General features: G+C 40.9%; 1 protein-coding gene across 1 annotated transcript in view; it reads left to right on the top strand.

Annotated features, from left to right (window-relative positions):
• Positions 1-1,727: 1,727 nt before the first annotated feature.
• CAB39L (calcium binding protein 39 like) overlaps positions 1,728-12,294 on the top strand; it is a 45,941-nt gene continuing 35,374 nt past the window's right edge. The window contains 3 exon segments of the mRNA XM_032191882.1: positions 1,728-2,133; positions 10,745-10,878; positions 10,880-10,894. Of these exon segments, the coding sequence (XP_032047773.1) occupies positions 10,792-10,878; positions 10,880-10,894 (102 nt within the window). The 5' untranslated portion in view covers positions 1,728-2,133; positions 10,745-10,791.

Raw genomic sequence — 12,294 nt, 5'->3', positions numbered from 1 at the left:
TGGAGGGCAGGCTCCTGTCAGGTAGTGCCTAAGGCCAATTTTGTTCAGGAGTGCAACAAACCACAGCCTGTGCTGGTTGCTCACGTGCCCTCTGTGCTTCAGAAGCCTCTCCGTCTCACCTCAAGTTTGGTGTCGGCAGCATCACTTGCTCAGCTCTCTGCTCGTGGCCTCGAGAGGAAGCCTGACCACGCCACACCCCCTAACACAAAGCCTTTAATCCCATGTTGGAGGAATATTTCAGTCCTGGTTTAGAGCAAAAATTGCCACTTGGTGTCACTTGCAGCAGCTTTTTTGGGTGCAGGGAAAGCAGCGCTAATACATTTCCAGTGCTGCTCAGGGCTGCCCAAAACCAGGGGGGTGACGTGTCCCGATGATGTGTTTTATAAGGCACAAGCACAAATCACAACATGCTTTACAGAGACGTGAAGGCATGAATCTGAAGGTGGCTCAGCAAGGTTCAGGGAGCAGGGACTGCTTCTGCCTAAAATAGAAGAAGGATTGAAGCCAGGCATGTTGCTGATGCTTTCCTCTTCAAAGGGATGCTTTTTGGTACTTGTTTGCCTTGGTTAGGAACTAGGATTGCTAGGAAAAGATGTTAGCCTTTTAAAAGGCTGATGTTTCATCTGTGCTCCTCCGAAACACCTCTCTGAGTTGTTTCTCATGCTTTTCTGTTGTTGTCTGTAATGTAGAGCTGTGAATAGCTGCCACAGGTGAGCCCTAAATTAAGCTCTGTGACGCTGGCCCACGGTGGGGGCTGAGTTTAGCTTCCTCAAGCAAATGTTGTAATATACAGAATTATTTTTGATAACTTTGGCTGGACTTAACTCTAAGGAAAGAGGGGACAGGAGGTGAAATCCCACCCCGAGATGGTGACCTCAGCATAAATACACGCTCGCTTCTCACCCGTGCTGGGGCTTGGCTGAGGTCTGCGTGAGGATGGATTTCAACATCCTGCAGTGCTAATGGTGCCTGGTAAAGCCTTTTGCCTTTCGTTTCTTGATGCGTGTTAGACAGCTGGGGGGGAAAGCCACTTGCAGTTCCCTCTGGATAGATGTGGCACTCACCGAGGAGTAGCTGCTGAGAGCGAAAAGCAAAGCATTAACAATTCCTTTAATTGCATTTTGCTGCGTTTGTGTGCTTGGTAATAGCTGGTAGCGCTTCTTTGGGGATATTTTAATTGGATGAAGTTAGCCCTTGGAAAAAATGCTTTAGGCTAATGCATTTTCTGAAGTTTTGCTTAGAGTATACTGGAGATTTCCACCCCCCCAGCTCAGTGTTATGTGAAAAAGTGTTCTGATCCTGGCATTACAATACGCAGCCAGGCAGGAAACAGCAGCAACTTCGGCTCCTCTGGGCAGGACTCCTCCTGCTGCAAGATCCCGTGCGCTAGCATGTTGGTTTTGTTATTATCTTGTAACAACAAACCATTGTTGGGCTCCCTTATTTGCATTCTCAGCAGGAAGGCAAGGTGAATAATTTAATTCCAGCAGCCCCTGCCACGTGAGTGGACCCGTCCAAGATGCCTCCCATCCACGGAAAGACTTCGGAGGGGAATGGAAACTTACAGGAGCGATGTGAAATTGTTGCATCTCTTCCTTTAACCCCAGAGACATCTCTCGGCGGGGCTAGATACGTGTTCTTCTGCTTTACACGCATTCCTCTGACGTGGAGAGAGGGAAGGGACGGAGGAGGGGAGTGAGCCCGTGAGAAAGGCGAGCCAGGGAGTGGGAAGCAGGGGAGGGCGGTGGGAAAAATGCACACCCGGACACGGAGCTAGTCGGACCAGAAGCAGAACTGCCCCTGGCACATGAAGGAGCCCGGCTGAAAAGGGAAAGGGGAGTGGAAATTTACAGCTGCTTTGAGTGCGCGTGTGTGTGTGTGTGTGCGTGCGTGTGCATGCTTGGCTGTTCATTGCTGCTAACGCTTTTGCAGAGGGTAACGGTGGCTCGGCAGGAGAGGCTGGCTTCTGGAAGCTGCTTTCTCCGCCACGTGTCAGCAAGAAGGAGAAGCTGCCATTAAATGGGAGATAACTGAGAAGCACCTCTGGCTGGCCGCGCTGGCAGAGAGCTGTCTTCAGCACCTCGCCATGGAGCTGCGCTTCGCCGCTTAGGCACGCCTGGCCGCCTGCACGCAGTAAGTATCGGCCGAGATGGTCTCGCTGGAATTACATAAAGTTAAGTAATTCGACAGAACTTTCTTTTTTTTTTTTTCTAGTTAGCAATAGCGTTTCCCTAATAAAACGTCTCATTTATTTATTCTCTATAGTTACGCTGTTAGCTTTTTATAGCTTTGTAAACTGTGTTACCAGGAGTGGCTTTTTAAAGAAGGCAATCCTAAACAATACGCCTTCTGTTACATAAGGCGCTGGCTCCGTGGCCAAACACTCCGTGTCCATGGAATATCTCTGGAAATGGGTTTATTTACAGTGCGGTTTCCAAAAATAAAATATCTGCAATATATCATTTCTCTTGCTCCTCTCTGCTGACTGCCTGCAGCTGCGGGCTTGCTCTGGAGATGCAGAGGAATGAGAGCACAGCCACTTGCATAAGAAACCCCGGAGCTGCTAGGGATGCATGTAAGATGAGCGTGTGTGTGAAGTGTCACAAGAAACTGCGTATGTAAATTAACCATCTCGCTATTCATCGGCGGTGGGTCTTCTCAACCTGAAACTCTAACTCCGTGAAAGGGGCTGTTCCTCAGGTCTTTATTCAGGCAGAACTTTCACTGAGCTTTAGGGAAGTTGTCCTGAACGACGACTCTTTCTTGGACTAATTTTAGCAGTAAGGCGAAATTACCACTACAAAGAACTATTTTAATGATCGGGCTTGCTCAAGTCATTGCTGTTTAGAGGGATAACACAGTTATGGAGCAAAAAGAAAACTGGTATTAATGTTCCTCACTAATGGATTTACAGGAAGTATATTCCCTCTTGGCTGCTGCCTATGTTCTTTAAATTATATTACCATTTTCCATTATTTCTACAGTTATTAATACTAGAAATGGAAATGTAACTTGGTTTCCCTTTCACTTAAGTAATTGTAAAGCTGTTAAGGGCTGTTATCTTAGGATTGTATGTACTTCAGAGACGTTAGTTAAGAGATGTCTTTCTGCACATCTGAGCTTGTGGGAGTTTTTTTCTATGGACTACAGTTAGGCATAGACTTGAATTCTTAATTTTTTAGCTTTGAAAGACTCCCACGTTGATAAATGGCAATAGGGATCGCAAATATTCTTTTCATCAATCCTGTCAAACTTAGTGGCTGTAAGATCTGCTGCTTTCTTATCTTTCTAGTTTTATTTAATATAAATGCTACTTCTGGCTAGTTTGTTAGCATCAGTGGGAGAGTCTGTGTGATACAAAAATGATTGATGCAAGTATGAGTATGGTACTACAGGATGCAATTTTTGCATGGCTTTAGAATCTGAATGTTACCCAAGATTGCTGTGTGCAAACACTGTTTTATAATAAATATTTTCTAATGATAGATGTATTAGCACAGGATTTGCTGCCCTAGAAGGATGCTAGATAGCAAAGTCAAACGCTCAAAAAGTCCCTAACTTTAATTCTGGCATTTTTCTGTACCGATGTAGTCTGTTCTCTCTATCCTACTCAGGATACTTTCATAAAGTTTCAGTCTTGATTTATATAATCAGGCATTTACACCTCCTTTTCCATCATATCTTTCTGGGTTTGGTTGATGAGCATCTGAGCTGTGGTGTCTGCTTCAGCACTTCAGCAGAAGCCCTGCCTCTCTGGCCTCTTTCCATCCCCTCTTTCCCATCTTGTGCTAGTAGGGCTGTTTGTAAGACCATGTGGAGAACTGGATTGGAAACCAGTTCTGACCTTTTCTTTTTTTTCCCCACCAGGCTATTTTTTGTTCACCTGCATCTGTTCCCTGATCTGGCTTACCACATGGCCCAGCCAACAACTGTACCAGTCTGGCAGAGGTTGTGCTGTAGGTGTGTGAATAGATCTGGAGCAGGATGGCACTGTCAGGGAGCAGAGAGCTCATGAAACTGTGGCCTCAGTGACCTGATAGCTATTCAGCATTTGAAAGACTGTATCTTTTTGTTTTGTTCTGTTCTTTATTGAATGGACATGCAATTGAAAATACAATTATTAATTTCTTCAAGTGCTTCTATAGAGCTTTAACACACCACTTGAGTTGAGCATTGCCATGGGTGCCTTCAGTTTCATAATAATATCATGTAGTTGCTCAATAGTGTTGTTATTATTCTCATTTGTATTCTATAGAGGTAGGCAGGTTAAGGGCAGAACTGCCTAGTGATTTTCGGTCTGATCTTCAGGATGCTTACCACCTGTTAGAAGAGGTGTTTGTGGGGAAAGCAGAAAGCATTACCGCAAGGTTTTGTAGGTTCCAGGTAAAGTTTCAGCCAATATCCATCTTTGTGCCAGGTGCTTTCAAGACTGGGAATTCAACAAGTAGCCAACAGCGAGGCTTATTATGAGTAAATTCCTGAGGTTTTGGAATCATTTTGTTGCCAAGCAGAGACAGCACTCATTCAGCCTGACACAAAACTGCCCTCTCCTTTCATCTGTTTATCTTTTGTCTGCTTTGCAATGCACCTTTCAAAATCTGCAACTTGTTGAGGGTTTTCAAGAGAAGTTACTCGTGTAGCCCCGATTCCTTCTGCCTGCCAAATGAAATGTGGATTGTGTGAGGGGACTGCACGGGGAGGACAGCTCAGATTTGTCCAGGTGATCAAAAGTCTTCTATTTCCTGCGTTGAGTTCTTGACTCTGTAATTGCCACAGCCTTCCCAAATATTGTGGGAGGGAGAAATGAAGAGGGAATAAAGCATCTCTTTCACTATATAGAAACTGATTGGGCAAAATTATGAAGAAAGTCTGCTGATTCATGCCCAAAATACATGGGGGCTTAGGCACACTGAAGTAAATGGAAAATGAAGCCTCTTTTTCCACAGAAGAAAGTCTCACTCAGTACGAGTTACTGAAATATTTTTATTCTGATAAATAAGCAGATGAAGGTTAGGAACTAAGAGAAGACAGATGTCTGATACTTAAGGGAAGGGAAATTATTCTCTCATTCATTTTTGAGTAGCAAATTGCTTGTCCAGAGTAACATCTGAGAAGAATGCACTAACAGGATCACATGCTCTCATTCTTGCCTTTGTGGGCAGGAGGAAGTGTTTGTTGTTGAGCTACTTAACTGAGTCACTTTATAGTGGGATTGGCTGATGAGTAGAGTGATGTTGCTGGCTGCATTTTCCCCTCATTGCTCTTACAAGCTCAGCTGTGCTGTAATCTTTCAAGAAAGCATATGATAGAGCAAAGAATTCAGGGAGTGGGCCTATAAACAGAACTAGATCTATTAGTGTGCTTTATAGCTGTATCAGAGAGCTCAAATTGCAGTGATTTTATTTTTCAGTGCATTCCCTTTATGGGCAGATAAATTAGCAGAAGAGAGATTTTGAAGACTGGTAGGCTTTGGTGTCAGATGATCTAGGTTTCATTCCTGGCAAAGCCACTGATTTTTAATTTTTATGTTTTAAATGTGGCCTTTTGTAAGTCTTCTGATCTTTCTGTGCTTCAGCTTCTCCCTTTGCAGAGGGGAGGGAGTAACAGCATGTATAAAGCAGTTTTGGAATTGTGTTTTCAGTCTTAATTAAATGTTTGCAGAGTTGGAGGCCTCTGAGGGCAAGCATGCTCTGAGTATAAAGGGATGTTATGTTATCTGTGACAGGCTGCTGAATATCTTAGAGCTCTCTTCTTGTAAGCCTTATATACCTCTGGATTCAACTTACAGCTTTGGTCTGTGTGAAATACATTTTTTCTTTTATCAGAATTGAACAGGCACAGCTAAACATTTAGGAAGTGTTGCTTTAAAATCGTCCTTTGGTGTTTCTGCCACTTATCTGAAATAAAATCGATGCCTTTTTTTTCTCCCACTAACAAGCATACTCTGAAAGTATTTTTATAAAGGTAAACCTCGTAAAAAGTGTTGGATTCCACAGCACTGGAGGCTGAATTGCTGTGTTTATACTGATGGCAACAGCAGACTTTGGAAACCACAAATCCTTGTTCAGTGCTGCCAGGGCATTTCCCCTGTGAATGGAAGAGACAACTTTGGAGGCTGTGAGAGTCAGGCCGGTGAGATACAGCTGTTTCTTTCCTTTGCCTCATAAGCCTCTTGCAAGAGTACCGGTGAAATAACATCATCCCAACTAACGCTTCAGAAGTTGGCTGTTCCCTGGTAGGAATTCAGAAGTGACTACAATGGATTTCTCATGTTATAAAAACATATGCTGTTGAAAACGTTTTCCATCGAATGGTTATTCCTAGAAAGTAGGAAAGAAAGGGGCTCATTCAGCTCTGTCCCTTGCTGCCAGACAACAGTGTCAAAAATTTATGAACAGATGCTCTGTGGTGTGCCTGTTGGAGCAAGTTATTTCCAAATCTCAGAGCTCCAATGGTTAGAAACTTTACATTTTTAGCTTACGTTTATTCATTGGCAGATTACAGCCACTTGCTTGTGCACAAATAACATGTTATTATTATTTTAACTGAAATAACTTCTTGAGCCTCCCTGTATTTTTCTTCTAGGCTTACCCCGTTGATTTTATTTGACTTTGGGTGTTTGGTTTTGTGTACGTTGAAGTTCCATCTGAAGTTTCATCAAGACATTGTACAGACATGTATGTCTTTTGTCTTTCTACTGGAAATTACTTCCTTAATTCATTGCAGATTTGTGTTTGTCTTTCTTCTGTCTGTAAAATACCAGTGTTGTCCCCAGGTGTCTGTCATTTCTTATGGTAGTCCTCATCTTGAAGCAGATATTCTTCTGTCTGTTCTCCCGTTCTGCATTATCTGATACTTTCTACTCTTGTTTTTTATCCCGTTTTATTATGTTAGTCTATCAATTTATTATTTATGACATTTATTATGTCAGGCTCTCCAGTTTTGCAAGCAGTGATATTCCAGTCTTCTTCAGTATTGATGATGTCTTCACATTTTGAGTCATCACAGTTTGTTGGTAGGATCTCAGTTGCAATGCCTCTCTAAATAAAGTTCAGTCCCCAAATTACTGTTGCCTTCTCAGAGGATCAATCTCTACTTACATGGTAATTTTCTTTCTAGTTTTTCTATTATGTTCAATTTAGCATATTTCTATGTCAGATGTATGGGGTCTACTGTATTTTCTTTGTCTAAAAATATCCTTTATTAATAATGGTTTGTAGTATGAGCTACTTCTAGTAAGCTTGTATTACCTTCTTTTCAGTTCTCATTCATCTTCATATTTCAATTATTTTTAGACTGGTTTCTTGAAAAAAACAAAGCTTTGCATGGTCACAGTGTCTCTCTCTTTCTACTTCTCTTCCCATTGCAACTTTGGAACCAATTTCAAGTAACTTTGACCAAGGGATAGATGTCTTGAAAATACTGAGTTCCAGAAAAAAATCCCAAAATGACAATAAGCAATAAAGGGAATAGGGAATTTAAACCAGATTAGTACATCTACTGAAGAGAAAAGCTTCCAAGTAAAGTTTGGAGAACAGAGAGTTGATATAAAGAAGAGGACAGGGCAGAAGTGCTGCAGCTGCAGGAGCTAATGTAATGCTTTCTTAGATGCTGGAGAATCCAGTCATGAGAAACAAATCTGGAAGTAAGGAGTCCTCGTTTTGCCATGTGCCCTGTGGAATAGCTAGACTAAGACGAAGTTGTACAGCTTCCAAATGTCAGCAAAGCACTTCTACCAGCACTTGCTTCTGTCTGTAATTGTGAACAGCATGTGCCCCTAAGACATTCCTATGTGGAAAAGCCAAAGGGACTTGAATCTGACTGTACCCTGCAGCTGCCAGTGTTCTCTGGAGTGATGGAGCATCTCTTGCCAGATGCTGATATGGATTAAAACCCATGTCCTGAAAAGGGGTAAATCCAAACAGCCATAATTTCCCCTTTTTCTCCATATCTTCCTCCACTTGCAAGCGGTGGATGTTTTGCTTTGTATGTAAGACTGATAAATGAAGTGAAGCAGAGACTTGGCTCTGCTTAGCGGAGGGATGAACTAAACAGTCTCTTGAGTCCCTTCCTGCCATATTATCAGAAATTTTGCTGTTGTGATTAGGACAGTGGTAGGCTATGAGATGAATAGGAATGATCATTTGTCACTGAGCAGTGCTGTGGTTACTCAATAGTTAGATGAACCATACAGAGAAAAAGTGCTAGCCTGGCTACTGGGGTGTTTTGGCAGCATCAGTGATTATTTAAATACACTGGACTTTAGACAGCTATGTAAGTTACTTTTTTGGGGGGACATGCTTGTAATTCGTTGCCAAAATCAGTTAGAAGTGTGGACTTAATTTTCTTAAATCTCAGAACATGTAGGTTATGACTGCCTCAATTAAAAAAAAAATAAAAAAAATCAAAATATCTTCCCCTTTGCTTTTCCTTGTGTGGAGACCTGCCAGAGGGGAAGATGAAAGGATGTCTTAAGCAATCTGAATAAACCTACCACACCTTGGTGATTATTTTTTTTCTTTTTCTAAAATGCAGCATGCCAGCTAAGCTCCTGCTCTCCAAATCTCTTACATCTTCATATCCTCGTGCCTTGTCTTCATGGGTAATAAAAACATGCAGATTTAGGCCCTTTTGTAGCTGTGTCATGAAGAACTGATCTGACTGCAGAACATGTGAGGTGGTTATAGGGTGCTTGGCACTTGCTAGCAGCTTACAAACAAATTTATTGTATAATACTGCCTTTGCCTACAAGTATGAAGTAAGCTAACTGGTGAGAGGCCCAGTCTTTTCCGGTGCTTGTGTGTAGCTGAACATGCCCAAATGAGTTAGTCACGAGTATACCCAGCCTTCAGTCTTGCACGTTGGCAAGTTGAGGTGTGACTCTGCTCTGTTGCTAATCGGATGCTGCTGCCAAAAATCACAGTTTTGAGCTCGATGGGAGCAGCGCTAAGCGCTCGTTTTGACTCCTTAGCTGAGAGCTCAGCCAAGTATTGAAGGTTATGTAGCCAAAACTGCAAAAATAAAAATTAGTTTGAACCAAACCATGAGTTTGAAAATGGAAATCTGAAGGAGGAGAGCTTTCAGAACTTGAACATGAAAATATTTCTGTGAAACTAACCTAGCAACAACTGAGAAGCTATATACAAATTCATGTACTCTTGACATTATTAAGGAACTTTTGGTTCAAAGATGATATTTAAAAATATTTCCTTTGTGTCATAGAAACTGTTCTTGTAAAGATAATCTGCAAATATTTTGAAATGTTTTTAATAAGATGTTAGGACAGAATCTGTATAGCTTTTTTTTTAATACTCCTCTGTGGTTTGAATTTTATACTTGACTGTTTTATGTGATTGCTATTTATATTTGTAAAAGAATGTATATGTAATCGAAGTATTAGTTCCATAGGAATTTTGGGATTAATAAAATATGGATATATGGCACGAGTGGGATCATACTTCATGTTAGACTCTGAAGTTTTTTGGTAGTAACAACAGAGCACAAGAGGATCGCGTTCATTTGGGACTACTGGGAAGTCATTGCACAGTTCTGTTTTTTTAAAAATATATGTCGTGTATTGTACTAATTTAATTCTCTCCTTTAAAACTGCTTGGATAAAGCTTTTTTATCGTAAGAGTTGAAAAAGAACAAGGAAATGGAAGTGATTTGTGTATGTATTTGTGCTTTCACAGCTAACCTTACAAAGGTGTGAGAGAAGGGTTGATGACAATGTCTGTCTTTTGTTGTGGGAAGAGATGAAAATATGAGCTTATTTTGGCCTTTTTTTTTCCTCCTCTTCATGTTGTACAAGCTGAAATGGAGAATAGGGCTGTGCTCTCCCTGTAAAGTGTTACTGGCCTAACCAGAGCACATCCATAGTCTGTCTGCTGACTTCAGTAGATCTTTGTATCAGACTCTAAGCCAGAGCTATGGGAGTTTACCACTGAATGCTTTGTAGGATCATAAACTAAGCTACTTGGTTTCTTCCATGTATAAATACAGTGGTTTAGTGTTTGCCTTTCCAGCCATCCAGAGGAGGAATGCTTTAAATTAAACAAGCAAACATTTTCATTGAAATGCTCAGTCTTTCATTTAAATGTCAGGAAAACATGTGTCCATGTTTGGGCCTGATCCTCTATTTCTTACTTAATTCAGGCAATGCTTTACATAAGTGAGATCTGACCCACGGGTACTGATGGATTCTTGAAGTCTGTCAGACTTAGGGAGTAGCCTAAACTGCTTCATATCAAGAACCTTTAGACCAAAAAAGAAAAGCAGCTGAAGAAGAATGAGTGATGGCTGATAAGCTTTTTGCAATGTTTTAAACAAAGGATGTTTTTAGTGTGCTGGGGTCTAAAGTTAGTTACTGTGCATCATATTGGAACTGGTAAAGCTTGAAAGAAACCAGTATCAGAAATCTAGGAGTCTGCCAGGCATTCATTGTCCAAAATATGTTGGATGTATGCATACAGACTCAGTGGAGCACTGAACTGTAGGTCTGAGGCTTTAGGAAGCATCCAGCTCCTGCACAGGTGCTGGGTAGTTTTCCACATGCTAATGTTGGTTGTTGAATTCCCAATGAACCTGCAATGACTGTATCTGAGGACTTTTACCTGCTTAGCTGAAGCAAAATATTGTGACTGAGGCATAACCTTTTATTGTTCATAATGTTTGTGTGTTTTTATTGCTTTTTTTTTTTTTGTATAAACCTTAAAAGCTATTTTTGTTTCTCATTTGGTTTAAGGCAGTCCTCTTCTATACTGAAAGAAGAAATCCAGGTGAAGAAAAAACATGCCTTTGTTTAGTAAATCGCACAAAAATCCTGCTGAGATTGTGAAAATTCTGAAAGAAAACATGGCCATATTGGAAAAACAAGAAAAAAAAAACAGACAAGGTATGAGGTAATGTTGTAGACAACTGATAAGGGTTTTATGCTGGGGAAACTGCAGAATGAAGGGAATGAAATTGTGTTCGCTCACTGCCCTGATTCTGCAAGCACTTCCACATGTAAGTAGCTTTATGTTTGAACAGTTCTACTGAAACCAGTGAGCTTGCATAAGTAGAGGACAACAGATCTGGGGGTCAAAAAGAAAACGTTGAGATCCAGAAGCCTTATTCAAAAAGATCTACTACTTTGAATAACAATGCATCTAGCAAAGCAGCATGGAGGACTATTTGAAAGTTATTATCCTATTAATTGTTCTAGCAGGATAACGAATGAGACTGCCAATTAATGTGTAGGTACCCCCAGAGCAAAACTTACTTCTGATGAACAGTGTTCACATAAAGCATCAAACCTGTATGTATGAGGTCTCACTGTATCAGTACTTCCTAAATGTGCTCTGCTTCTTTGTATTCTAATTATAGTGCTGGGTTTTTGCTAATATTACTGCTGTCCTTTATCTCTGTGATACAGACCTGAGTTATTTTTACTACTCTACTACTCAATGACCAGTTAAGAAGGCACACCCCACTATAGAACATGATTTTAATTAATAACAAACTACTTTTGGATTAGATCTGAGTGACAGTGGAGCAGAAGTAGCTGACAATTTTCCATTAGCACAGTTCTTCTGCAGCTGATGTTTGTGTTTGCATGTTGTCCTCCTCCCACCTTGCACAGGAGTTTGTGTTAGAATGAGCCAAAACTACAAGGTAAGCACAGTTGCCTCTGCATCCAAAGTGAAATTCTCTGGAAACTTTTAGGTTCAAAGCAAGTAGCTCGGAGCATGTTAATTATGTAACATCAGTCACGTGGATTTCAGTGAGGCCTCTGGTATTTGATGTCTCATGCTGAAATACCTTCAGTTAACTGAAAAAGCACTGGGAGAATTTGACTCTGAACTAAAACTTAAATAAATAAATAAATCGGCAGCGTCTGTCCTCCCCTTCTGAATTCATTCTTCAGAACCTGATTAAAGACGACATTCAAAGCAGAAGCTCTAGACTCAGGTTTCTTTTTTGATTTGCTTTGCAGTATGACTCCTCTGAATTGTGGTTTTGAGCTGGGTTTTGGTGGTGTTTTTTTTTTTTTTTTTTTTTTTTATTTTGGATGTTAGTGACAAAGTAGGAGAAATTCAGACTTCTTAGAAAATGGAGAACTGAATGTAATTTTTTCATTAAACTCATAACAGCTGGTGTGTGTTTTCCTCACAAAGTGGAAGATGTGGGAGATTTCCCCTAGCTGTTTAGGGTGGAGACAGCTTGTGAATTTACTAATGATGCTTATTCTACATGTGATTGAATGGGATGCAAACAGGCCATTTAAAATATCTAAAAGTCCTAATCTGGCAG

The sequence above is a fragment of the Aythya fuligula genome, chromosome 1, assembly GCF_009819795.1.
Source record: "Aythya fuligula isolate bAytFul2 chromosome 1, bAytFul2.pri, whole genome shotgun sequence".
In the NCBI taxonomy this organism is placed as follows: domain Eukaryota; kingdom Metazoa; phylum Chordata; class Aves; order Anseriformes; family Anatidae; genus Aythya; species Aythya fuligula.
This window is presented reverse-complemented; position numbering and strand designations above follow the sequence as displayed.